Here is a 27,698-nt window from a genome sequence, read left to right on the forward strand (position 1 = left end):
GTGTAATAAGAATGGATTACTGGGCGGGGGGGATGAGGGGGGAGAATGTCTTTGAAAAAGTCTAAAAGACTGCAGATTGACTTCTTAAAGTCAAGCAGAAAAAGAACAAAACCAAATAAAAACTCTTGAAAATCCTGAACAGACTCTCTACAGCGGAAAGCAACAAAGAGGAGGGCAGCGCTCAGTGGGCGTCAGCCAAATAGCTCCTCCAGCGGGGATCCCGGGCTCCAGCCTTTATCCCACCAAAGAGGTGCCCGGCAGCTTTTGCTTTCACGCCACAGCACGCTGGTGACAAAGGCCTGTTGCAAACCCTCTAATGAAGCAGCAGGAGCTTTCCTGCCAGCCAAGACAGCCCACAGGCAGCACAGCACCGCCGGGTCCAGCGGGATCCGAGCACCGCAGGACAGCTCGGGAAGGGATCAGGATGGCGACAGCGGGGATGACAGCTCAGCTCTGCATGCCACAGCACCAGTGCAACTGTGCATCTCCCTCTCATCAGCTCAGCAGAGGCTTCAACAAGCCATTTAACCCATTCCCTGGGCTTGGGTGGATGCACAGGGAGCTCAGGACCTCACACACCCAGCAGCACTGCGCTGTTAGATCATTCACCATGTCCCACTAAATGACAGCCTTCACAGCTCCCAAATCCATGACCACAGCCTCCAGCACCAACAGCTGTCTGCTTGTAGGAGATCCAAGTGCATGCCAATCCATCCTGCTTCCAGCTTTTGTGGGTCTCTCCTGGGCAAATCCATCCCAAAAGGCTCCATGAGGGAACTGTGCTTTGCCAGTGTCGGGCAGCACAGCCCCGTGGCTGAGGCACCAGCAAAGCACTCACCAGCCATTGCCTTCGGGATGGCAAACCCCACTGGCTCATAGCAGGCAGGTCAACTTCTACTCTTTGCATACCAAGAAGCAGTTGTAGTCGTTTTCAAAAAAAAAAAATTAGTGCAAAAAAACCTGACCAAATTTTAAAATTATTTGTTTAGAACTAAAATATCACACAAATTCAGAATTCAGTGTGTCAGCTCTGCAGACAGCCATCCATCATCAGTGTAATTTACAATCACACCAGATACAGAATAAAAATCAGCCCAAATCCCTCAACAGCTTATAAGTGTTTTTTCACACCATTCATAAAAATAGAATTGCACAAGGCCACTTCAAAACAGACAGAAAATCTACCCACACTGCCCGTTCCCTAGGAGAAATTCTGCTTTTCTGGCTTTTGCCAGCAGCTCAGTGGCAATGGAGCCAGGCAGAGCAGCTCCAGTCAGAGCAGCTGCAGAGCAGGGCTCTGTGCTCAGCTGAAATTCAATCAACAAGTGTCCAAACTCCTTTTGAGTTCTTGCAATACAATCCTGAGTGGCTTGTAAAGGACTTCAAACAGGCTCCCTGGGCTTGCCCGGAAACAAATACATACCTCACCTGCTCTTTTGTACGTCGCATACAAAAAATTAAAGAATTTATTTTAGGCTTTTTGCCAGGGACAACACTGCCTCTGACACTGTAATGCTCTGGTAATGTGGATACTGTGTCTCCCAGCCAACACAAACAGGATACCTTATCAGTCTTGGCTGTCTTAAGTGCTGTTTCAAGTGCTGTTTCAGCAGCAGGGCACAAAGAAATGGAACCCACAAGTCAGAAAAAATGGTTGGGAGTTCCTTAAGTGTAACTGTGCACTCAACATTTAGGAAAAGAAATGTCCCAGGGCAGGGCAAAGCTGATACCTACACCACAATCCACTCAAACCCCCATACCAATGGCTCAGCTGCCCCCTGGTAGAGCTGCTGTTGGAACAGTGGGAGCAGCACGAGCCATCACTCATTACCCCTGCTCTCCCTAATACCATGGGGGTGAAAAGCCCCCCAAAAAAGGAGATTTTCCAAACACTTACACAAGTGTTTAATCTCGCAGGTGTAAGAAAATAGGACAGCTGAAGTCATTGATGCCAAGCCAAGTGCACAGTGCAGCATCCCCCTGAGCTGAGCTCCAGTGCACTCACACCAAACCACCCCGGGCACAGGGGCTGAAGGGCACTGGCTGCCACTGAAGAACCTGGCAGGGAGTGGCTTCTCCTTTCTGAACCTGTGACCAAATAAGCACACAAGAAATAAATTAACAACAAGCTAATGATACCAACTGCTTTGTGAAAGGCTTTAAAATCACCAAACAAAACCAGCATTTGATTTATTTTTTTTTGTATCCCCTCTGCCAGGGTGACTTTGGGAAGCAGGTGACTCCTGCCCCCAGGGACAGCAGCCCTTAGCCCTCTGCAGTCCCTTGGGATCACCTCAGGAGTGCTGTGATGGATCTGCACTGGCTGAATTTTGTCCATTTCAGCAGGTTCCCAACTGCAAAATGATGAATTTTCTAAAACCTTCCAAGCTAGCACAATTCACCATGGCAGTGATAGGAACATCAGACTATTCAAGATAAGGCATTGCTATTCTCACATCTCCAAATCCTTTCCAATAAACATTCAAGGAAGTGCGGAATATCTGAATCCTAAAGAAGAGAGGCACAAAGCCTGTTATTCATGCCAGGGAAAAGCTGGGAGTGTGTGTGCAAGAGACATAACCTATGAGAAATGCTGAAAACATATGGAAGCAATAATCTGTTCTTTTTTTTTTTTTTTTGGAAGTAGAAACAAATGCTTCAGAATTCGGTGTTATTCGTTCATGTGCTGTGTTACAAATATTATTGTTTCTGCTCTCTGGATGAGGAACCATGCAGTAAACTGGAGACTCAAAGGCACCCAGGGATGTATACAGGAGCCTGCTGGGGTGTACCTCCCATGGGCAGGATCAGATCCCTAGGATTGCAGACAAAGGCTGCAAACACACAGAATTTCTCACTCATTTCAAACACACAGAATTTCTCACTGCTCATGTACAGCAATCCCCAGAGCACTGGGCACTGAACAAACACACCAACAAAACAAAACAAACATCCACTGCCACGAGCAACTCCCTGCCTACAGTCAACAAGGCAAAGAGAGGAGTTACAAAGCGACTTGTGCACCATCACCCAACAACATCAAACATCACAGGGCTTCTGGTCCACCACCTCATTTTGGGTCACTGTCTCATGACATGTCTCTCTTCCTTGTCCATAGGTTTGTGTGATCCCGTGGTCAATCATAACCCTGGGATCTGCAGGCAGCTCTCTCCTGAGAAGATGAGAAGTTTGTCTTTGCAGAGGCTCCCTGATCCAACAAGACCAGATGAGATCAGACTTCAGCAGGACTGACTGCAGTAGATTATAGCAAGATGCTGAGTTATGGAAATAAATAAACAAATGCTCAAAACAGCTGTATGCAGCAAAATTTGTTAATATGGAACATTACTGAATACTACATCAGGTCACATAAATTTGCCCTGAAAGGCAAGGGCCAGGCACTGTGTGCTGTACAAACACACACCACTGATATTAAGAGCACAACGTGTGACAGCAATGCATGAAGAGAAGCAGATCTCTTCCCTGGCAAAATGTGATTCCAAGGGACAAAGATTGTGTGACGTATGCAAAAAAAAAGATGCTCCAAGAAAAGATATAAGACATCATCTCACACTGAAACTAAAACCCTGGCAAACCAGTCTTTGTCTTCATGTCATGTTTATTACTGCTTTTCAAATGCTTCTGCAAACCAGAAGAATAACTATGGCAACAAAGACTTCTCCAAAGGTTTTCAGACTCTATTTTTAAAATTGTCTTCTCTGTCACAGCATCCAAATTCTTCCCTCAGAAACCAGCCGTATGCCACTGCCTCTGCAGGCTTTGCAAACCAGGTGGCACATCCCCCCTTCCTCACACCAAAGCTCAAACACCATCCTGAGACCTGGCTGTCCTGCTTCTATCTTTTCAGTTGGTGGGTTTGGAGAAGGCAGGGAGCAGGGAACAGCAAGGTCTGCTGAACTGCAAGAGTATTTTGGCTTTCTCTAGGAGCAAACAAACCATGGTTCCGTGGGCTAAACACATGCCAATCTCCCAACACGAAGGATCGTGTTTTAACTGAGGCACTAAGGCTGCAATTTTACTTCACCCAGAGTAAATCTGAAATTAGTTCTTCTCAGTAAGCTTAACAGCAGCAAAAGCGAACCATTTGTCACCTTTAAGGTTTGCATATTCACACTAATTGCACCGGCACTAGGTTATAAATTCCCTTCCCTGCTCCTGGACCACCTCCCTGGAAGGCTTTTCTCTGCAAGACATTATGCAAAAGACACTGCTAATGGCTATTCATTCACCAAACTCCAGTGACAGCTTTATTTAATGCCAAAGCTTGTTAACAAGCTGAATGGCACACAGTTTAATGTAATGCAGATCTGATTAGAAAACAGCAACCGGGCTCCTAAGGAGTTCAATTTTTATTGAATTTGATTTCCCTTTTTCCACACAAAGCCACCTTTATTAATGAGGATTTGGTTACCTACATGCCATTTCCATTTTCTAGACTGGAGCCCACACAGATGAACTCAGTCCTTTGGCACTTTGCTGATAACCCACCACAGCAGAAAGTGATGAGATGAGAGGAAGGAGTCGTTTTTCTGCTCAGCCCATGAGAAATTCAGGCTTTTACTGGTTATAGTTTGATAGCTGTGTCTTCATGGACTTTGGCCCCAAACCTTCTCAGAAAAACCACTTACTTTTTCCTCTTTGGGGCTAAATGATTTAAAACTAAAAATTGAATTTCTGCCTCACAGTGAGAGGCAGAGATCTGTGGCATATAGAAGAGAGCTTCGAGGGAGTAAGATGTAGGCTGTAGTTGGGCTCTAGTTCAGCTGAGGTGTTTTCAATTCCTGACTTCCACCACATTAGCATTAAATATACTCACACTGCTACAGGATAGTTCATCCACTACCTTGAATGTGGGACTATAATTTTGGAGAAAAATTATGAAGATTCAAAAACCAACTTCAAAAACCAGGGACCTTATTTAATTATTTAAAAATCCCCTTTCATCTTCATTTTGCACATCACCTGCAGTAGAGAGACCAGGCTTATCCTGAGAACAGTTCTGCAGAATATAATTTATTTTCAAGAGGCTTCCCTGTCTCAGGAAGCAAGCCTGTGCTTCCAGGAATGATAAATTCAGTGAATGCTCAGAGCCATCTCTGAGAAAAGTGGCTGTTAAGGCAACATAGGAACACAGGAATCTTCATCTCTAACAAAGCAATCTGCTTGTTTGAGGGAGTGCCTGCACAGATCACACCTAAAATCACAGATAAGTTGAAAAAACACAGTCCAGCATAATTGGGTATAGACAATGCCTGTCTCAGCAATGGCTTCAGTGTCTGCAAGTTTATAAATTCTGTCTCCCTAAAGCATTATCACCACTCTGCATCTTTGAAGCAAAAACACCCCATTTAAATTTATCAGCAAAACTCTGCTGTCAAAGGATTATAAAAAGCCTTACAAATCTCTACTGGTCAATTGATCTGGATTTATACCCCTAATGTGAGGATCTCCTTGCAAACCCTTGCTTTCTTTCAGTCTCATTCTGCACATTCAGGTGAGCAGCCCCACCAATGAGTGACTGCAACATCTCCTGCACAGAGGGCACAGGCTCCTCAGCACTTCAACCTACAAACTATTTGTCTGCTTACCTATTCCTGGCATTAACAGACCACTGGTTAGTGAAAAATGAACGAATTTCCTCTCTATTGTGTTCTGGCAAATAGACTACTTTATTTGGCTTAATTGTGTAATTACTCTTACATCAAGGCAATTAAAGGGGAATGTCTGCAGGAGGGCTCTCAGCTAATGGAGTCCTGGTGTAAGGAAATTTGGTGTAAGGTCTAACCTGCTCAGTGGGATGCAAACCCTGGAGCACAAAGGCTGCAATGCCTCTGGGGGCTGACCCCACCCATAGCCAAAGGGTCCCCATCCTTCTCCTGCCCTGGGGGATATAACCACTTCTTTCCTGAGAGAAAGCTGCTGGAAAAATCCACACTGTTCTAGCAAAAATCCTCTCCCATGGCTGGGGGTCCTCAGCACAGGAGATGGTTATGGGTAGTCCTGGCAGGCTGGAGGCTCCTACACATGGGGTGTGGCAGGATCTGGCCTAGAGGCACAGTGTGCCAATGCAGAGGGCACAATCTGAAAAGAGCTGCAACACCCCCTCATCTGACACTCCCCAGGCAGCTGTGTGCCCCTTCTGCTGGGCCATTTGGCCTCTGGTGGGATCCTGTCAAAATTCACTTAATTCTTCAAAAGCTACTGTACAATTGTACTCTCTGATGTGATGAAACATGAAGCACAGCCCCTCACAAGTCCTTGGAGCAGGGGAGAAATACTGCTGGTGACCACGGCTTTTCTTCTTATCCTGCATTTGAAAGTTCTCCTTGGCACTTTTAAGTATTACAAAGCAGCTCTGCAGGGACACGAGGAAATCCAGGACCAGAGGACCAGGTCGAGCCCCACCTGCTGCTGTGCATCTCTCAGTCTATGGAACCCGTCCCACCACACCCTGCAGCAAACGCCAAAGGGAGCAATGATTTGCAAGGCTAAACATTAAGATACAACTCAACAGGAATATCTCAATCCCCATCCTTGCTCTGAATCCAAGCTTTAATCTGGTGAGACACAGCTCTGAGAAGTAGGGCAGAGGCTGGGAGGAACGCCAAGCACAGCAGATGCTGGAGAAAAGGGCATACCCTGAAAAATAAGGTTAAAAGGTCGCCAAGGGCTCCCTGGCCTACTAAGACTGTGTAGAGCTCCCAGGGCCCATAGCCCAGATTTAACATCACCGAGTCCCAGATTGCCCATCAGCAGGAGCTCATTTCGAGGCAGCAGAACATGGAGAGGGGGCTGACCCAGGACAAGGCTAGAGCTTGCTGTGCTTAGCAGGAACCAGCACTGTCAGGTTTGTAAAGAGACACAACAGAAATAACCAAAAATACTATTTTTGCCGGAGTTTCAGGCAGCGGTTTGGCGCAGACCGCAAGAACCCCTTCAGCCCCATTTTTCCCTTCCCACCCCACCCCAGCCAGGTTGTCCCTGACAGCGGAGGGCGGCTCCAGCCCCCGGCATGGCCCGGAGCAGCAGGACGAGCTCCTGAGCGCAGCGGGGAGGCTGCGAGGCGGCAATTGCCAAACCAGTTACCCCAGTCCCGCACTGGATCCTGCTGCGCCCCGCACCGGCCACGGGCAGACCCGTGTGCGGGGGTGTCCCCAGAACCCCACCGTGCGTGGGCAGCGCGCTTCGGGCTCACACAAGCCCTCCCGAAACAGCCACACCTGCACCCCGGATGCGCACGGAACTGGGAGGAAAGCCCCGCCAAGGGAGAGCCGCGATGGGACCGGGGAGAAGCGGGGCTCTGGCCGGGCCTTACCTCCACTTGTGCAGGGCGAAGCCGGGGCACTGGTCCCCGCAGGTGTTGCAGGGCTGGCCCCGCTCCGGCTCCCCCGACGCCGTCAGCTGCAAGGAACAGCAGAGTCAGCGCCGGCCGCGGGACGAGGGCGACGGGAACAGGCACCGGGGGATGGGAAAGGGGCACGCCCGGGGGAAAGGCACCCGCACGGCTGGGAGAGGGCAGGCAAGGGCCGGAGCGGGGACGCACCCCAAGCGAGCGGCACATGGGGGCGGCGGGGACCCGCCGGGCGCAGCCGGAGCGGGCGGCGGGACAGAGCCACAGGTGGGAGCAGAGCGGAGCGGGGAACGAGGGGCGAGGGACCCCCCGGCACTCACCGAGCGGCTGGAGAGCCGCTTGCGGGAGCCGCGGCCGAACATGGCAGCGCTCCCGGCGCGGAGCCCGGCGCAGCCCAGCCCGAGTGCGCGGCAGCAGCGGCCGCCCCGTCCGGGCCCGGCCCGCCCCTGGGCCGCGCTCCCGCCCCTCACCCGCCCCTCAGCCGGCAGGCACCGCCCCGGCAGGCACCGGCTCCCCGCCCCGCTGCCAGCGCTCCCCTCAGGGTTAACCGCGCTCCCCCAGCCCTTCCCGGCCCCGGCCGCGCTCCGCCGCCCTCAGGAGCCCCGCGCTCGGCCGGCCCTGCAGTGGGCAGCGCAGTGTCCTCGTTAGGCTCCAGGGCTGGGGGGCCAGAAAGAAGCTGAGCTCCTCCAGGGCAGGGCTGGGGCTCTGCAGGGCACACGCTGAGGTTACCTGCGCTGTGCAGGGGATTTTACAGGGAGCGATCCTCCCGGGTTCCTGCCGGGCGTCTGATCCCCTCCTCAAGGAGGACAGATTTAGCCCACAAACGCGAGCAGGGCGCAGGAAAAACCTGCTCACGGGAAATATATTTGCTGCCTGAGATGCTGGAGTGGGACACAAAGCACCTGTTACAGCCGCGGAGCTCACGGTGCTCCCGGAGCTACTTGTGGGGCTGTGATCCTGGGATCCGTGGGGCTGGGAGCTGGGATTTATGGGACTGGGAGTTCTGATCCTGGAATCCATGGGACCATCAGGGCTGTGATCCTGGGATCCATGGGGCTGGGAGTCTGGGATTCATGGGGCTGGGATTTATGGGACTGGGAGTTCTGATCCTGGAATCCATGGGACCATCAGGGCTGTGAGCTTGTGATCCATGGGGCTAGGAGCTATGATTCTGGGATCCCTGGGGCTAGTAGCCTGGGATTCATGGGGCTGGGAGCTGAGATCCTGGGATCCGTGGGGCTGGGAGCCTGGGATTCATGGGGCTGGGAGCTGGGATTTATGGGACTGGGAGTTCTGATCCTGGAATCCATGGGGCCAGCAGGGCTGTGATCCTGGCATCCGTGGGGCTGGAAGCTGTCATCCTGGGATCCATGGGGCTGGGAGCTGTTATCCTGAGATTTATGGGCCTGTGAACCTGGGATTCATGGGGCTGGGAGCAGGGATCCTGGAATCTGTGGGGCTGGGAGCTGTGATGCTGAGATCTCTGGGGCTGGGATTCGTGGGGTTTGGAGCTGTGATCCTGGGATCGATCCATAGGGCTGGGAGCCGTAGGGATGCCCATGCATCAGCCCAATCTTGTCATGCGTGCAGTGCACTAAAAGCAATGCCCACCCCGTGCCCCTGGGGTTTGCAGTCACACAGCACATCTGGCACGAGGCAGAGCAAAATGAACGTGGGGAGAGGAGGAGCAGCAAACGCTTCACAGAGCACAGGGCTCCTCGGAAAATCTTCCCCAGTGGGGCTGGAGCGGCTTCACCATTAGCATTTCACAGCTTCACCCAGGGTTGTGGTTGTTTGCAGATCCTGTCAGCTCCTTCCCCTCCTTCCCTGCCTCTTTGTTCCCTTGCCTTGCTGCCTCACAGCTGGTTAAAATAGTAACCCTTTGATAATTTTTTTTTCATTTAATCAGTTCTCATTTTTGTCAATTCTTCTCTTGTATCTTCTTCCCTGGGAGGCTGAAATGAGGCTGGGAGCTGTGTAGCTGAGGTGACCTTTTGAAGAGTCTCAGACAAAAAGTTTCGGGGAGATTTTCACTCTTTCCTGCCATAAATACTGTGCTTCCTGAAAAAAACCAAAAACCAACCCAAAACCAAACAAAACCCCAAAAAACCAACCAAATCCAACCTAAAGAAAAAAAAACCAAAGCCTCCACATGGAGAATTTTATCATGGAGAAAATTTCCTTTTCCATAGGCTTTCTTCATGGCACTGAGAAAATATTGAATGCTCTCTGCTCTGTTTTTCTGTGGTTGCTATTTTTACCTTTCCAAAACCCTCCAAGCTTCCCTCTATTGCTCCCTTCTGCTAAATTTCCTCATCATTTTCCTTCTTGGTTTCTCTCCCAGTTTCCAGCTCACACAGTGGTGCATGAATATATTATAAACTCTCAAGGGAAGGGGCGATGTCTCCAAGTCTACATTTCATCAAGCAGTGGGCAACTGGTTGCAGACTGGGGTTTGACCTCATATTAAAATCACAACCTACAGCCTGTATCCAGTGTCTAATACATGATCAGGGTGCTGAGTTACTGTTAGCTCTGCAGAAGGACAATGGGATTTCAAGGAGTGGGTGCCATGCAAGAGAGGGCCTGAAAATCTCCAGCACTTTGGGTGTCTTGCATAAGGTTCAGAATATTTAAAACTCCAATTAAAACTGCTGAAATAAAAGCAGTATTGGATACAGGACTTATAACAAGATTCAACGTGCTGTGGGAAATGCTTTAAAGGTGACCTGCAAATCCTCTTTAATTGCTCTGCTGTTGCAAGAGATGCTGTGCGCCCTCAATAACAGGGCTGGCGAGGACATCTGCTATGAGTTTAAAACAGCAAATGTAAGTCAAAGTTGGAGGATAAATTCCTTGGAGGTGTGGCTGTACTGAATCACAGCTCCAGTCTTCTGATGAAGATGCAAGTCCTAAATTGCTACTTAAAACAAGGCTGGCTGGTCTCCTCCCAAGCTGTCCATGAAGCTTGTCCTGCATGCTCGTGTCCTCCAGGCTCATGCCAGCAGATACTGCAGGCACAGGGGGTGACACAGGCAAAAGGCAGGGGAGGCTCTGAGCATCAAGGCTTGCATCAGTGTGCTCAGAAGAGGGAAGATGAGGGCTCAGCCTGGGAGTGCAGAGGATGCAGATAAGAGGGGTGAGGGGTGCTCACTGCTTCTGCTCTGCTGTGCCTGCAGAGGGATCTGGGGAAATCAGGTCCATGCACAGCCATAAAAATGTTCAGGTTGCACAGACCCCAGTGAAATCAGGTCCTTAGGGACTCCTGGTCACCTAAATATCTCATGGGAACAACAGTTTCTCTCTGGTCTGAGACATCCAGGGTGAATGAAGGGCTATTCAGGAGGACCCCGTCCACTTTTAGGGTTGCTCAGATGCTCCATCTCTGTAAGGAAACAGCCAGGCCAGAACATCATCTCTGGGATGCATTTGGGAAAGGGAGGGGATACATTATCTCATTGGCCTGAATGCTCCTCTTCTCTTTCCTCCCCCAGAAAAGCTGCCAAGAGTAAAGATCTCTCAGGAAATAAACTCCCACTCCCTTGTTCTCACCATGTGCAGAGGGGATGATGCACCATCCTGGCATGGCTGGGTAGGCAGGGGACAGCAACACAGCTCCAGCCCTACCTGTGCTACCATGAGAGCTACTTTCAAAAGGAGATTTTGCATTATTATTTTTATAGACATGGAGATCTTCCTCCTGAGTGGAGGCAGACTCAGCTTGGAGGTGGGGGGTGTCAGATACTGCTGTCAAATAGGCTCAGAAACAGACACACATGTATAATACATGCTAGACAGTTTGGCTGACAAATTATTGTTTCTGCTGTCACTTAAATTGTTCTATACGTGATCTTCCCCTCCCATTTCTGTTTCAATCAAACCTGCCTAGGGATGACTCTCCTTCCAGCCCTTCTCATGACTAAACCAGTTTAAAACCCAGTTTGCTCCATTCATGCACAGTGAGTTGGACTCATTTCCCTTTTGAAGTTGTGGATGGCCAAGAGGAGGGAAATGACAGGGATGCTCTTTGCTTCCTGCTCCCTGTTGTACCTGATACTACAGAAATAATTATGATGAAAATCAAAGAGCTCAGGGAAAGGTAAAATACAGCTCCTGTGTTAGCTTTTGGTCACAAGGTAGGTGGAATGGGGACTGGCATGGGATAGATCTGTGCAGAAGAGCAGCCTGGGATGCAGGGCAGAGCTGTCATTAGGGCTCTGTTCTCCCGGTGACCTCCATCCCATGTGGGACACCAGCATGTGCAATAGCAGATTGTGTCCCAGCCCGGTGGGCAGTCCTTACCAGCTGGGAAGAGGAGCTGCAGGTCCACAGCAGTAGCTGCAACCAGGGGATGGGAAATATGGGGACAACTTGTGCCACCAAAGACCATGGAAAGTCTGCCTCCAGCTCTGGTCCAGCAATTCTGGATGGGACTTAGCTGGCAGACAAAACAGTTTTGTGTGTGAAGCCAGGAAAATTTGCTAGTCTTTCCAGGAAAGTGCCCCTGGCTTTTCTATCCTGCAAACTGTGCCTCATGTCAGGAAATCACCTCCGAAATACTCACATGCAGGAAGCTCTCAGCATCCCTCCATCAGCTCTGACAGCCCTGTGCCTCTTACAGTCCAGCACCAAGGCAGGGGTAGCACCACCAGAAAGCAGTGGAGTAAGGCAGAAAGCAGCTCTCATCTTTATGCTGGACCCATCCATTTCTCCCCTCTGTGATGTCAAGGTGAATTTGGCTGTTACAAACCGAGTCAGTCCCCTCGTGGTTCCTCCTGCCAGCAGCCTGTGCAGGTGAATTACAGCTCAACATGAATCCTGTCTCCATCTAGTACCCTGAAGGTAATAAATGTCTGACTGTTATTAGGAAGTTATTGTCTGAAGCCTTTCAAACAGCAAAAGGAGGGCTTAAAAATACCTCTAAGTGCCACAGCTGCTGAAGGAGTGTGATGGGGACTACACATCTAATTTGCTGCATCGTTCCTCCACCAAGCCTCCTTCTTCCTGGGTAAATGTGCCCCCATGAGGGTCTTTCAGGAGTTCCCAGTGTTTCCACTCATTCCAGCTCCAAGATCTGAAATTACTGCAGGCAGAAAAGGCTGTGCATAAACCCCAGTTTGAGGTGGGGATATGGAATTTCAATCTGTGCTGTGCATAACAGGAACCCAGGCCGGGATGAATCATGCTGTGTTACTTCGGTTTTAAATTTTTTTTGCACTGCGTAGGATTTTCTGGGGCATATTCCATCAGGCACGTAATGGTCAGATTCACTCTGAACGTTTATTACACGGATACTTTGCAGTACACACACTTCAAATGTCACAAATGGTAACAAAGTGGGCTTAGCAACTTAACAAACCCTTCTGCAAGTTCTGTAGATCATACATTTTCTCAGTGCTCTTTATCACAGCCATTTGACTACTACTTTTTTTGTTAAATTTTTCTGTTCTGAGGTATTTTGATTAAAACAGTACTGAGTAATTGCACCTTTTTTCTTTCATCAATATACTCATTTGTAAATATCCCAGGAATTTTTTTTGTGTCCTCCCACCCAGGAATGCAAAGGGCCATTATGTGCTCCCCAAGGTATCTCCAAATAACCCTTCTCCTTTTAACCTTAGGATTTTATTGTGTTAGTTGCTAGGTAACTGAGTAAGATTTATAGCCATCTATTGTTAATTTTGAAGGCGGTCTTCAATTTCCCTGTAAATAGCATTTGGGAGTTGGAGTCCACACCAATAAAAACTTGGAGCCCAGTCCCACTCTGTGGAGAGGAGCACCTGCTATGAAATGCAGAGCCAAGTGGATACATAAAACCCTCTGACAAGGGGACCTGCCCCTCTCAGACTGGGCAGGCTGGGCATTGCTGGGGTGCTGGAGGGACCCTGGCCTCTGATGCCAGCACGGCAGAGTCTCACAGGCCCCTTTCCCTCCCTCCTGCTCCTTTCCAGCCCCTCTCCTCATCCTTCAGGCTCTTGCTCTCTGAAATGAAATGCTTCAGCTTTTCCCAGGTGTGCATTTCTCTGCTGTCAAGCTCAGGAACCCCTCAGCACAGCTCCCCCAACCTCTCTGACAAAGGGGGTGGGAGATGGTCCCCAGTTTGAGGCTAAACAAAGCAATCAGGTGGGACTCTGCCAATTTGCACACAACATCCCAATGCTATAGCAACAAATAACTTTCTACTATCCTCCCTCACTCCCTGGAGCTGTCTTTGGTGCAGCAGAATTATTTGCTTTATGCTGTAAATTCACACTTCTGCCATGCTCCTTTGACTTTTCAGGACCATTTATGAAGATAAGGGAAAACAAACCAATTTAGGGTAACTGGCAGAGAGGCAGGTGTCAGCAGGCACGGCAGGAGGTGAGCTGGCAGGAGTGAAGCCATCCTGCCCTTCCCTTGCCACAGCACTGGAAGTGTCACAGATGTCCTGCAGTCCCTCACATTAATCATTCATTTGCCACCCTGCAGGTGGAAAGGTCCTTTGACTCATGTTTTTAAGGCTGTTTTATTGTCTCTTTTGATTGGGAAAAAAATAAAAGAGTATTTTACTTACCATTTTACAGGGTTGAAACCTGCTTATGAACAGCCTAGGCTGATGGTGGTAGCTCAGATCATGAGAAATTAGGTAGCTGGTCAAAGGAAAAATCAGAAAATTGTCTGTGGCCCTTAGAGGCCAGAAATTGTTTCTTTTCTAGACACCAATATTATCAGGTTTTATATTGGTGCTATTTTTGCCTGCTGGAGCCACCAGTTCTTTAGCCAAGGCAGACAGCCCAGGACACACCAGCTGTCAAAAGCTTCTGGTTCTCCCAAGTTAAATGCTGCCATACATTTGAGTTCTTGAAAGCCCCAAGCCATTGGGAATGATCAGATGAGAAAATGCCAGCAGTGAAATCTGAATGCCAGTCGTACCTGGAAAGCTTCACATGCCACTTGCACAACGTGGAGGAAAGCTGAAGAGGAAGATACACTCAGGTTATCTTGGGCAACAGCCTCTCTGGGGCAGGCAGGCAGCTCCCAGGGTTATTCCAGGTGAGCTCTGCTCCAGCACAAGGCACACCCACTGCATTTTTCCACACAGAGCAGGATGAAGCTGTCGGTGTTGACAAGAGCTGTTGAAATGTCTTCAGGACACCCCACTTCAAGCAATTCAGTCAGCAGAATTTAGAAATATCTCTAAAAAGTGGATCTGAAGGGTATCACCTCTCAGTTTGCCCTACCTGAATGGAGCAGCAGCTCAGGTGAGAGTCAGCTGAGTGATCTGCTGGGGTTTCCTTAGATCACCTGTGCCACTGACCTGGGGGGACTGTCCCCCTGAGACACGTGGATTTGAGGAGACATGGCATACTCAGGGATACTCTGGGAGGAGAACAGTAAAGGAGAGACAGACAGCAAAGTGTTTCAGCAGCTGAGCCCCAGCACAGGTAAGAAGAAAGGCCATTGCCTCCTGCTCCCACAGACAAGGCTCAGACTCACTGTGCTGCTCTGAAACAAACCTCCATGGCCACTGCTGCCCTACATCTCCTTTCAGCAGCTCATTATTTGAAATTCTAGGTCTCAGTTGTTTGCCAGTTGAGCTGTGCTGCGTTTTCTGAAGCAGGGAAAGGCTGCCACCAGTGCGTACCTGCTTGTTCTAAGCTCTGGCAAGGCATCAGCCTCAGTGGGAAGTGCAGAGCTGCATGCTCCCACCACTACACAGGTACATCCTGCTCCAAAAGGCTATTCACACCTGGGACCAAGCTGAGAAACTTTATCTGGGAAGCCCAAGCCATGCATGAGGCCACAGCTCCAGCCTCTGGCAGCATCTGGTACCTGCCTGCATCCTCTGCTGCAGGCGGCCCCGCTCCCACCTGCCGGGGGGCATCACCTGTATTTACTGCTGCTTGAGTTTGCCAGTAACAGCAACTAACCTGGACACGTCTGTTCTTGCCAGGGAGTTTGCAGGGAGCCATTCCCACCTCCCTGCTACCAGGAGCAGGGAAAGCATTTCACAGTCAATGCTCCTTTCTGTGTGGGGCTGAGGAAGGCAGGCAGCGAGCTGTGAATAGCTTCAAAGAGGAAGGTCAGCAAGCCAGCGAGGATGGATTAGAAAAGGACAATGCAGAAAAGACCTGATTAATTTAATTGCTCATCTGAAATGTAGTCGCAGACTAAAGAAGGATGAAGAAATTATAAGCATATGAATGGAGCCAAGTAGTGATTTTAAGAGAGAATATCAGAGCCCTGCCTCCCCCTGCACCCTCTGCCCCACATACAAAGGGTTTTGTATTCAGAGATTACTCCAGACTTCTGGCTCTTCTCCTCATGCTGTCTCTTCGGAAATGGAGACACTGACTACCAACACATGTTTAATTAGCTGCAGCTTGATCTTGTTGCTGGCGGCTCAGACTGATCATTAGAGCCAGGCATGTGCCAAAACCTGTGAGGAGATGTAATGTGGAAACCATTCTGCTCCCAGCAGAACTGAGGTTTTCCTGGTGGAAATGGATTGATGGGCATGGCCTCAGCCTCTGCATTTCACATCCTGCCTCGAAGGACCTGGATCAGTGTCACAAAGGAGAAATGCATTTCTACCTCCCCTTGCTTAAAACGGTACCTTCATCAGATCTTTTTGTATTTACAGTCAACAGATCACACCTCCAAACACTTCAGAAATAATATTTGTAACTAGAGAGAGGCAGAAGTAATTTTATGGAAAATTTCACAGGTTGTTTTTTTTTTTTTTTTTTTTTTTTTTTTTTTTTTTTTTTTTTTTTTTTTTTGTTTCCAGTTGGAACAAAAAAACAAAAGAAACCTCCCCAGGAAATATACTATAAAAGACATTTGGTTTAGGTCAAAATACCATGCTTTTTTTTTTTTTTCCCTGAAATCTGTGCCTTATATTTGCTAATATTAAATAGCTGGAAAATTAAGCCAATTTTGAAGTGGAAACTCAGACTCTTCTGTGAAGGCTGAAAATAACTTCTTAGCATTCTTCATCTTGCTCTTGCAAAGAGAGGTCAGAAACTTGTCAGCTAAATCTGCTTCTGGGAAGCTACAATTCCAATTGCCTGGATCACTTCACAGGCGAAAATACTTGGAAAATGTTGGAGTGAGACTGACAGGCACCACTTTCGGTCATCAGCTTCCTCCTCCTGCTCAGTGCAAGCCGGAGCTGCCTCCAGGAATCTGTTCTGCAGAGGGGCTCATCCCCTCCCACAACGTGACCACCATTACCAAGGGCTGTGACTGCTGGATGAACTGAAACATTTCTCTGACAACGACCTGGTTGAAAGAGTTCTCCATTTGAAGAGTTCAAGCGATGGGAGAACTTCAGGCACGGGCTGAGCCACTTCAGCTGTTAATGACGCCTGGGTTGGGCTGAATTCCTGCGCCTTTGCCTGGTAATGGGAGCTGTCTCACCTCAGTGCTCTTCCCCTGACAGAATGCTTTCTTCTGAGTCAGCCCTCAATCATCTGTTTGAGGAGTTGTGTTGGAAAGACTCAACAGAACAGGCTTCTCTGCTCTCTTCAATTTTCAAAGCGTGGCTGTGAGGAAAGGAATCAAATGTCCCGATTTAGGACTAATTCCTTGAGACATGCCTTTCCAACAGCCTTCAACAAAATGTGTTTGATTTTCTGTAGAAGAAAAGTGCCCCTCACCGGGGCAGAAGGCCAAAAGTGATCAAGCAATCACCTCTGTCTCTGAAGCTGCACAAAGAGACTGAAGAGTGCTGCAATTGTGATAGAACCCCAGCACTGAGCACACAGAACCTAAGAACTGGAAGTGCTAAAATGACATTTCATTATACAGGGCTGGAAGGTTATGATTCAGGGTCTGTGTATTAATTCCACAGCAGCTCACGTTTAAAGTCTTTGTAATAATTTATTAAGGATAAATGATAGAAAAGACATTTTTATGAGATTGGTCATTTAAAATAAGTATTGAGCTTTTGAAACACTGCATGTTCTGTTTTCTACATTTGACAGTGTTTCAGTGTTTCCTCTCTCCTTTGAAAAAATAGAAGCTGGAAAAGGCTGGACCTGCCAGCACTAAGAGATCTGCAGCATTTTCTGAGACAAACCATGAGGAACATATAAGGGAAGACAGAAACTGCAACTTCACTCTTACCTGCAGTATCTGGGGCAGTGATGATGTAACACTGGTTACACTTCAACACTTGATTGTCATCCTGGGAGGCAATCCCTACATTTGCTTCCTTTTAGACCAAATTTCTCCTGCCTGAATTTTCTTGTATATCTGATACTGTCTTTTCCAATTTATGAAAGTTGATTTTTTTTTTGCACATTTCTTTCCGTAACACTAGAAATGGTGTGGTCCAGGCTTACGGTCCAGGCCCATTATCCCAGCTCCTCCTTCAAAAACACTTGCAAAATGAACTGCTTGTCTCCCTTATATGCCATGTCAAAGGATGTCCCTGGTCATTGAAGGCAGCACCAGCCAGTCACCAGCCACGTGTGAACAATGCATGGGACATCTCTGAGATGTGCTTGTGTAGATTATGCACCTTGGAGCAGAAATTTGGGAGCATCAGCCTCTCCAACCATCAGTACATGAGTGGGTGGTCATGGCCATTCTCCAACGTGGTCCCTGGTCCACAGACTCCAACACAGGTTTGGGGCAGGGCTCCATATAAACAACATTCTTCTCATCCCTCATTCTTTTTGCATGGGACACTCAAACCCAAACCTTGGAAATAAACACCAGCACGGAAAAGAATGTTTACCATTAAATGTATTATTCCCTTGTGTACAAAGTATTTTGCCTCTATTGTAGGACACAGGTATTGAAATATGATGGCAAATGCAGCAAGACCATACAGACATGTCATACAGGTATTCTCATTTCCTTTTGAGCATAAGCAGAAAGAAAGGAAAGATTGTACAGGAAAGTGCTTGCAAAAAAATACCCCAGTTTGTAGAAAAATAATGGCATTGATATATAAAATCCAGAGTTCTTTCCTGAACAAGAAATGTCTATTGTCTCTGATCCTCAAAATCTGCTCTATTTAATGATGACAATTACGGAATGTCAGGATCGGTGCTCTGTCACTTTTTCCCCTTATAGTTTATTTTGTATTCTTTTAGGTTCTGCTAGCTGCCTTGAAATTATATGGTAGAAATGAATTTGTCCAGGTCAAAATAGTATTTCTTTTATAAATAGCCATTCACTTCATTTCACTTCACATATAGTGGTAAAGCACCACAATTTCTTTCTGAAGTTCATAGTGCAATTTTCCCTTTTTCCCCTACAGAATTTATACATAAGCAATTATCATTAGAAAAATCACTATTCCATTATTACTCCTTTCCCCTTTCCCTTTTTTCTCTTTCTCTTTCCCTTTTTCCTCTTTCCTTCACCAGTTCTCCAGCTCCAGGCTATACCACAGCCCTGCTCACCTGTGAGGTGTCTCCCAGCTGACAGGAATGTGTCAATCCCTGATTGTCAGGCTGACAGGTTTCACTCCACAGGCTGAACACAGCCTGGCACACACAGGCTATGAATCCAGGGATTGGATCGTTTATCACCATTGATCCAACTGTTTTGTAACACACTGATTACACATCGTTTGGGGAGCTCTGTAAAAGACTCACACAAGATCCCAAGGTTGTGTTTGGTAGCTGCTTGCATCCAAAATGGAAAGAGTTATCTGGAGTAGCAGATAAGCCTCTTTGGTTTTCCAAACTGCTGGTAATTTTGTGCTGAAAAGCTTCCTTTCCTTGTACTTTGTGCTCCTGGCTGCCTCGACATAAAAGGTGAAAGGGCAGCACCTTCCTATCACTAAGTAAAGCTGTGGAGAAAGAGATAAGGGACATAGTCATAGACTACAAACAAAGGAACCTGGTCACATCACCCCCGTTCAGGTGCTAGGAAGCTCTGTGAAAGCGTGGTGTGCCACAGGCAGAGGGCTATGTACAGGCAGGAGCCACCACACCTAAGGGACATGGCTCCTCAGTTGGAGTAAAAAAAAGCCAACAGCAAATGTCTGGCTGTACATGGGAATGGGGAGAGGCAAGGAGCACAGATGCCTCACCAGGAAGATCCGAAGCAACACAGGAGTAGGCGTAAAGCAGCTTGCTTTTGAAGGGGGGGCAGAATCATCTGTAGGTACAGAGTGATCTTGCTGAAAGGAGGCAGCAAAGCCTCCCTTTGCAGATGGTCTGGGAGTGAGTAGGAAGCTGGGGAAATGCTGCAAGTGCCTGCAGGGGAGTACTCTGGCCAAGAGAAGGGGTGCCTTGGCTGGGCGTGCTGTCCCCATCCCTGGGTGTGCTGTCCCCACAGTCCTCACCAGCCCCATGGGGAGGGAACACCACAGGGATGCTTTTGTCTTCATGCTAGGATTTTGTAATGAAGTCTGTAAGAAACTACATCTCTTCTGAAAACTCAGCCTAGGGAAACATATGGCCTGATCAGCCTGTCTGGGATGAGTTAATACCCCGCTTCCAGATGGAGTCAGGAAGCACAGTGGCACATGCAATTAGGAAACAAAGATATGTTTTTTAAAAAAAGTGAGTTCATTTCAGAACCCTAAAATAAGGGGGCTTGAACTGAAGATCCATCTGCAGGAATTTTCCTAAACCTCGGGTAGATCTTGATTGATTTGAATTGCCTGACAATTTTTCTGCTTTATCCCCTTCTTCAATGATAAAGGCACTGGATTAACTGAAACTACAGAGCATTAATAAATATCATGTTAGCACCAAACCAGGGCTTTCAGCACTGGCCACAGAGGTCATGTGAAATTCAAAACATACCTAAAAGATAAAGATTGCTAATGCAACTAGCACAGTATTCATTGTCATGTTTTCCTTGAGTGCTGTCAGCCTAATCCCTAAAAATAAAAATTTAAGCACATCTTGCCTAATTTCCTTGCATAAAGACAGATTGAAATGCCAAAAATACCCCTATGCAGATTGTGTAGCACCGTGGAGGGCCAAAGCAGCCCATAACTGAAGGAAAATTACTGACTGAAAGTAAACAACTGAATACAGTGACAATTAAGTATCACTTGTCATAATGCTACATATAATGTAGAGTATGCAAAATGCAGTGGTTTGACTGCAGGATTTAACAATAAAAAATAAAAATAGTAAAAGCAGCCTTAATATAATGATTTTACGTACAAAAATATTAAATCAAAATAAATAATCCCAAACATAAATATTATACTGTACATTAGGAATATGCAATCTATATACACATATACACAGATATAAAAGTGGAAGGCAGAGGTATTGCATCACTATCCTTCATCCATCTCTCATCTCCATTGGCTGCTCCCAGAGAACCTGGAAAACACAGAAAAGGTGCACATTTAGAGTCATCCTGGCCTCTGGAACATGTCACTAGAGCAAAGCAAAGGTGGGTGCCAGTAGGGTGGGGAGGTGTTTCCAGGTGACAGTGCTGAATCCACAAGGGTTACTGGGGGAGCAGGGGATCCCACTGGGATGCTGAGCAGCGTGGGTGGCTGTCACCAATGCACTCCATGTCTTTGTGCAAGCATGGCCTGATTTGCTCCTTCAGGGCATTTTGGGGCAGATTTTCCTTCATGCAGAAGCAGCTGAGAACTCACCACTGCTATAACACCTGAATGTCGAGGCCTGTTCCAGATGATGGAGTGCACTTCCCACAGTAACCACCACATCTTCCCACTACTTTGGTACCATCCTGCAGGCAGAATCAGAAATAACAGCTCAGTAAGAGCTCAGGAATTCCATGCTGTAGAAGGGCCAGATCTGGGTTACTCAAGCCATGGTTCTCAGGGTGTATAAGAAAACAAATGATGCCAAAATCAATCTATGAAATCACTGCTGTATTCAAATATTCACAAATGTAATTCTCTTTAGTGCTAGCAGGTCAGATGGTGGACATAAATAGGAAAGGGTAGTTTTGGTTTATTAAATTGAAAGCTGCCCAAGGAGAAGGCCATTTGGAGGGTATCTCAAGGATATCTGCTTTCTCCAGTTTGCCCCACAGTGAATAACAGGAAGGACTAGAAAACTTGGCTCATGCAGGAACAAAACCACTCTGGGCCAGTAACAACTGCTCAGCACTGCCTGAGCATGGGAAGGGCATGGAAAGGGTATTGGCAGGCAATGCCAGGAAACATCCACTTGGAAGGGAAAGTCCTGGAGTGCCTCCAGAGACAAGAGAGGAGGGAAAAGTGATAGGGTGAAGATGTCACTTGCTGAGGTGCCAACCTTCCTCCCCTTCCCACAGCCAGGAGGGTAAGTGTGGAGTGGTCCTGAGGTTGACTTGGTCTCCAGGTGAGCCCAGCGAGCAGGGTGCAATCTGGGCTTGGGTCAGGAGATTAATACCTCCATCTGGCCTTCCTTATCTCACCTCTGCAGAGTCTTTCTCCTCTTGGTCATTAGAATGGACAGACAGTCCTTGAGGGGAATTCAACCCTCAATTACCAGAAAATTGGACTTAAGCACACAACAAGCTTGCACAAAGCACTTATTTTTAAACGAGCTCCACCCTGCCCTTGACATTATCGATCTGTGACTGCAGCAGGCTGCTATCATCTCTTCTCACTACACCATTCTTTCTTCTGCTCCTGCAGGCAATTACGCCCTTGGAACAGCACTTGACAGATGCCAGCAGGTGATGGAGGATTTTTGAGCACCCCTGTTCCTTAAAGTTTGTTTTAATTCTGCCAGCCATGATGTTTTCTGCAACCCCAAAGCTGACTTCTCTCCTTTTAGAATGGGGAGGATAGATAAGAACCTGCTGGAACTGACATACAGGGCTGGTCCTCTTCCACCTCTAGTGTGCTCAGATCTGTAGCATTAATTCTCCTCTAAGAGACCAGCACAGAGGAGACTCATGCTCCCCAGAGCCCTGGGGGAGACTGAAAACAGTACAGGAAAGGATATTTTGCCAATTGTTGTTTGCTAAATGATGGTGACCTCCTTTGGAGAGTTTTAACAGGGGCAATTGGGATGACTCACATGAAATAACAGCCAAAAAAACAATCCTGGGTTTCTACCATTTCAGAAGATGACACAGAAGCAACAGAGTGAAGGCACACAGTGACTGCAGGAGGTGTTAACAGGCAGGCAAATTAAGCAGTACAAGTACAAATTTGGCTGTGACTGATGGTGAAGGGCTGCCTGGCTTACCCTGAGGCTCCAGCCAGCAGAGCCCCAGGCAGTGACAGGGGATGGTGCCTCTGCAACGCTCCAGTGACTGGAGACTTTCCCAAGGAGATAAACCCAGACCAGACCAGCAGGAAGGTCCACATCCTCCATGCTTTATCAGCCATGTGTTGGGAACAGCTCCTACTCAGGGCACTTGGCTGGCAGCAGACCCTACCTGCAGGGCCAGCTCTGCTCTGCAGCCCTGACCCTGTCCTGCTGCCCTGCCTTGTGATGCACACTCCATGCTGGACACCTCAGGCAACTGATTAAGGATATGTCTGCCCCACAGCACTCGGCATTTTCAGCTTCACAGTTAATTAGGCTCACTAATTAATTTCAATAACTCTGATCAAGCTAAACCCGTGAGGGCCTCGCCCCACTACAATTACATACAGCACTTTAATGTCAGATGTTCATTTTTTGTTAGTCTCTATTGGAAGATGTTGCCATGAATGACAATATGGTAATTAGAAATTTCTGATGAGCAGGTATAGCCAAAATTAAAGTTACAACTTACTGGGGATTTCTGAATTTCCGACACCGCGTAATTCCCTTGTGAGAGCCACTTGGCTGTTCCCACTAGGGACAGGCCTGTCCCATACAGGTCTATGCTGAAGCGACCCTAAAAAACAACAAGAGCCTGGTTATCCCAAAATGCCATGCTCCAGACTCCCAGCATGCCACGGTGTCACTTTTCTAACCGGATCTTGACAGCAGGGTTTTCCTTGTTTTCCATTCTCTCACCATGATCATTGTACAAATCACAGCATGGCTCACATTAGGAATTTCTTCTCCTTGGTGGCTGAAGAGGAGGGGGTTCAGATTGCTTTTGAACTGCCTTTTCCCCCAGGTTTTCACAGCTTTATCCCGGTTTTGCACTGCTGCATCTCTGCCGGCTGAGGGCATTGTTGGCTTTCCCATGGCCAACTGCAGAGCCTGACTGCTCCAGCAGCTGATGGGAAGGAATTTCAGGGATGTGCTGCAGCTGCTCTCACTGCTCCCTCCTCAACTGGAGAGGGCACACTTGTCCTTGTTTTCCTTATTTTCCACTTTTTTTTTTTTTTCCCAGACTAGTGAAATAAAAACTCTTCCATTTCTTTAAAACACTTAATTCCACCCTTTCTCAAAATGAAAAAGATGGATGGAAAATTAAGGACTATGCCAGCATCCAATGCTCAGCCCCCCAGCCCTCCCCTCACCCCCATGGCAGACTCCAGTCCTGCCAATCTCTGGACCCATGGAGGGATCCTTTGGACACATCCCCGGGCTGACCCCCAGCCCAGCACGGCCGTGCAGTACCAGATGGCTGTGAGCTTTGCTCCTTGCTGCCTTGGGAATGCTGATTTTCTGTGAGGAGCAAACTGTCTGGGTCAGGTGGATGGATATTAACATTTATGAGCATTCCTGAGGTAAGGAGTCAATCCCCAAGCTGCTGAGCTGTGCAGGAAAGTGTCAGCTTTGAAGGCAGGGAGGGAGGGAGATGGAGAGGTCTGCCCTCTGCCATGTGCTGCTGTGACTCCCTGTTCATGCCCTTTGCCAGTAATGCCCACCCAATACCTTGGACTATCCAAGCAGATCACTTACCATCCCCAGCCCCACAAAAAGCAGGTGTGCTGGGAACATGCAGCAAGCCATCCCTAACACAGTGTTATTTGTCTCCTACAGACTTTCAAAAAGCATCTACCCCCTGCTGCTCTCTCTGCCCAGCATTTCCACCAAGTCCAGTCATGGACTGATCCCCCTGTCTTCAACGTAGTTCTCCCCCCACAGCCTCTTTCTTTTTCCTTTTCTCCTTTACTGGGGCCTTAGGGAATGTCTCTTAGGCAGCCATGGCCTGATAACGTGGAAAATAGAAACTACTTTCTTCCCATTCACAAAGGGAACTTTCTCCATCACTTTCTCCCTCTTCACAAAGGAAGAAGTTTCAGATCGCTGAGATAAGAACGTGCCACTCACTGAAGTTGGGCTGCTGCGGTCAGCAGTAATTAATAGAGGGCCTGAACATAACAAATGGCACCAATTCCTGTTAAATGCTCTTGTCAAATACCTGCGGGCATTTGGCAGCGCTGTAGCAGTCCCCAGCAGTGGCATAAGGAACAGGTCGTCCATCATGTGTCTGTGCAAACTGTAAATCAGTTGCTGTGGAGAAGAGTTGGTGAATAACATGGAAAGAAAGATGCAGGGAGAGAGACAAAATCAATGTAAACATGCTCTTTGCTAATGTTTAAATTCACCAAAGCTGGCTTCCCACAGTAATGTAGGAAGTCAAGACTTCTATATTTTCATGATATCAAGATTACTATATTTTTTTAATATTAAATATCCTGATTCATCCCACATGTGATTCCCACCACATAAACACTGAATTTAACAGGACACTTACACTCAATATTTACAGCTCAGTTTAAATCTGCTGGTGACTTAGGAACAAGGTATAAATAACAACAAAACTCAAACCCTTAACTTGGAGTTTATTTTGCTATCAAAAAATTCCCCACTTTCAAAAAGGCTACAGCACCTTCTAAATCTCTCTTTTAAACAAAAGCAAACAACATCTCTCCTCTCCTGGCTGCCCCAGCCCAGGGGTCGGGTTTTCAAAGGGAATTGGAGTATTTTGCTCTGGAGGGATCTGAAGTAACTGAGACTCATTTAGATGGGGATGTGAGATAGCTCCTGCCTGACAGAGGTAGGTGCCCAGCTCCTTTTGAAATTCAAAGGGAGCTGGTATCAAATTCCCAGAGGGTGGTTCCTTTGAGATCTTTACCTAGAAGCTTTTACAGATTATTAGTTGCTTTTTACAGATTGATAGACTGGGAGGTCTTGGAAATTAAGTGATAAAACCCACTTATCAGATAAGGAGTCGTTTTACAGGGAAGGATTTTGATTTGCTAAAAAACCACTTAGCTATTTACTGAACGAACTCCCAACAATATGTTGTATTTTTAAAACACTTGCTGAAAACTGATAGCAGTGGAGTCAGGGGACTGAAACCATAACCCCATGGAATGCTACAGGGTCTCTGGTGGTGGGATGGGCTCCCAGCTCACAGGAATGACAAAAGAGACAGTGTGTTACTCTTATTGCACAGCTATATTCTCTTTCTCCATTGCAAATTCACGTCCCCAGCCCTCAACACAAGTTATTTTCCTGTGGTCTGGTTCTGCTGAGAGACTTCTCTGCCCTGGCCACTGGGAATAGCATCCCCACCCCTGCACTGGGATCTCCTGACACCTCTCTGAGTAAAGTGGAGGGGGTAGGGGAGTGGGGCAGGTCCTCTCTGCTCAGGCTTTGTGTCTGAGTCCATTCTGAAAAGAGGGGACAAAATAAAATAAAATAAATAAAATAAAATAAAATAAAATAAAATAAAATAAAATAAAATAAAATAAAATAAAATAAAATCCTTCACAAAATGCACTGGGCTGCTGGGAGCATGCAAATACTCATTCTGCAGAGCAGATACAACAGGAATTGCCTTAGTATTTTCCTGTTTTACAGAGAAACAACACAAGCATCTCTGATGTACTCAAATTGCAGTCTCCCAGTGCAAAGCAGCAAACAGGTGACCAAGTCTAAAAGCAACTTTTAACAGGAATTCTCAAGAATATTGCTCACTAGAGTACTACTGCTTGCTTGTAGTTACAGCTATATTTGTGTAAAATAAACATTTTTTTTTTAATGGCAAGGCCCTGTTTTTACTCACTTATTATTTGCATAGTGTTCAGGTCCAGCCTTACTTTGCTGAAGGTGGAAAACCCAGCAGCTGTGTAATCTTTCCTACACTGGCAGTCTTCTCGTCTGCTCCCGTTATACGGACACTCGGTCGGGTTATGCAATCTAGATCAAAAGAAAACCCTTTCTACTCATGACCAGGAAATATTGCCATGGAAAACAAAAACACTGTGAGGTTCACGATTACAGGATTTCTTACCTGTATCCATACACCTCTGAAAAATTCTCTGCATCCCCGTTTACAAGGGTCACATACTCCTTTGGGCTGTCAGTCTGCATCCCAGAACAATACACCTGAGAGAGAGAAGCCAGAATTGTGTCATGTGCAAAGGCACCACTGAGACAACCAAAGGCAGAAAATCCAAGAATGGAAGTGAAGACCACGGGCAGGGTGGTCCTTGAACCTTTAGAAAACCCATTAACTGTCATTCTGTTGCTGAAATGCACCTTTAATGTCTTTCCTTTGACTTGCAGGAAATATTCACCATCTTCAGTGACACCTTTGAGATCTTTAACATCTTTGCAACTCCTTGGTAAGTCACCTGCAACAAAACAGAAATACTTGTAGTCACTGAACAACTGTACATCAAAATTCAAAATTTCTTTTGGAACACTCTGAGGCTTCCAAAGCATCAAAACATCTTTTTTTATTTTTAACAGCTTTCCCTGAAGTGTCTTACTGCTTACTTGGATGGCTCCCAATGCTTGGAAATACTGCAGATCTCTAGGAGTTTGAGGGGAAAAGATGCTGAAGCCATGAGAAAGGCAAAAAAAGGTGTAAATCTGCAGACTTACAGTCATGGACATTGTGACATGTCCTCCTCTCTTCAGGTTTCAGGTCCACATGGCACAAGCTGCTGACCTGGTCGTCGTTGGTCAAACACTGCACTGAGCGGTGCATGACCCCAACTCCACAGGTGACAGAGCACTGTGGGACACAAGACAGAGATTCCTGGTTTATCTCAAGGGTTTATGGGCTCCAGAAGAAAGAACAGAGACAGATGGTTTCCCTTGTATCAAGAGACAGCAGCAAAGTCTCCAATCCTGTGAAGTGTTCAAACACAGGCTTAATTTTAATCAAATGAGTAGTCCCTTCGGTAATTAATCCCTTCCTTATTATCATTGATTACTTCAAGACTACCATACTTTGCTCAATGTTTGTACACTCTGCTGGATGAAGCAGTTGGTTAAAGAGAACCATGTGCTCAAGTGAAATTGCTTATTTTTCACATTAGGAAGATTGTTGTTTTCCATGCAAATTGCACAAAAAAAAAAAAAAAAAATGGAGCCTTAAAATCTTCTCTCCCCTCACCTGCTGGGAAAATGGCTACATCTGTGCAAACACTGGGTCATCCTCAAACCACCCAGATTAAGGGCAATCCTAAGGCTGACATTGAACAAATTGCTGGAGGTACCAAGCAGCAGAGCATCCAGCTACTGAGTGTGGGCTGTGG

At 47.2% G+C, this 27,698-nt stretch overlaps 2 protein-coding genes and 1 long non-coding RNA gene across 4 annotated transcripts in view; 1 reads left to right on the top strand and 2 right to left on the bottom strand.

Moving 5' to 3' along the window:
- PRICKLE2 (prickle planar cell polarity protein 2) overlaps positions 1–7,850 on the bottom strand; it is a 103,234-nt gene extending 95,384 nt beyond the window's left edge. Inside the window, exons 1-2 of the mRNA XM_064432931.1 lie at positions 7,693–7,850; positions 7,337–7,422 (exon numbers count right to left, since the gene is read on the bottom strand). Coding sequence (XP_064289001.1) covers positions 7,337–7,422; positions 7,693–7,734 — 128 coding nt within the window. The 5' untranslated portion in view covers positions 7,735–7,850. The remainder of the gene's footprint in view (positions 1–7,336; positions 7,423–7,692) is intronic.
- Positions 7,851–10,486: 2,636 nt separating this feature from the next.
- LOC135308146 (uncharacterized) lies at positions 10,487–19,019 on the top strand. Its single transcript, XR_010368679.1, has 2 exons — positions 10,487–12,214; positions 14,454–19,019. It is a non-coding gene; the product is annotated as an uncharacterized LOC135308146 (long non-coding RNA).
- ADAMTS9 (ADAM metallopeptidase with thrombospondin type 1 motif 9) overlaps positions 18,089–27,698 on the bottom strand; it is a 79,230-nt gene continuing 69,620 nt past the window's right edge. Inside the window, exons 33-40 of one of the 2 annotated variants that reach the window (XM_064432930.1) lie at positions 27,040–27,172; positions 26,692–26,786; positions 26,444–26,538; positions 26,216–26,349; positions 24,563–24,654; positions 23,033–23,137; positions 20,946–21,040; positions 18,089–20,661 (exon numbers count right to left, since the gene is read on the bottom strand). In XM_064432930.1, coding sequence (XP_064289000.1) covers positions 20,951–21,040; positions 23,033–23,137; positions 24,563–24,654; positions 26,216–26,349; positions 26,444–26,538; positions 26,692–26,786; positions 27,040–27,172 — 744 coding nt within the window. In that variant the 3' untranslated portion in view covers positions 18,089–20,661; positions 20,946–20,950. Of the gene's footprint in view, positions 20,662–20,945; positions 21,041–23,032; positions 23,138–24,562; positions 24,655–26,215; positions 26,350–26,443; positions 26,539–26,691; positions 26,787–27,039; positions 27,173–27,698 lie in introns of those variants that run through there. The other variant, XR_010368666.1, reaches the window with a different exon arrangement.

This window comes from Passer domesticus, chromosome 9, assembly GCF_036417665.1.
Source record: "Passer domesticus isolate bPasDom1 chromosome 9, bPasDom1.hap1, whole genome shotgun sequence".
Lineage (NCBI taxonomy): Eukaryota > Metazoa > Chordata > Aves > Passeriformes > Passeridae > Passer > Passer domesticus.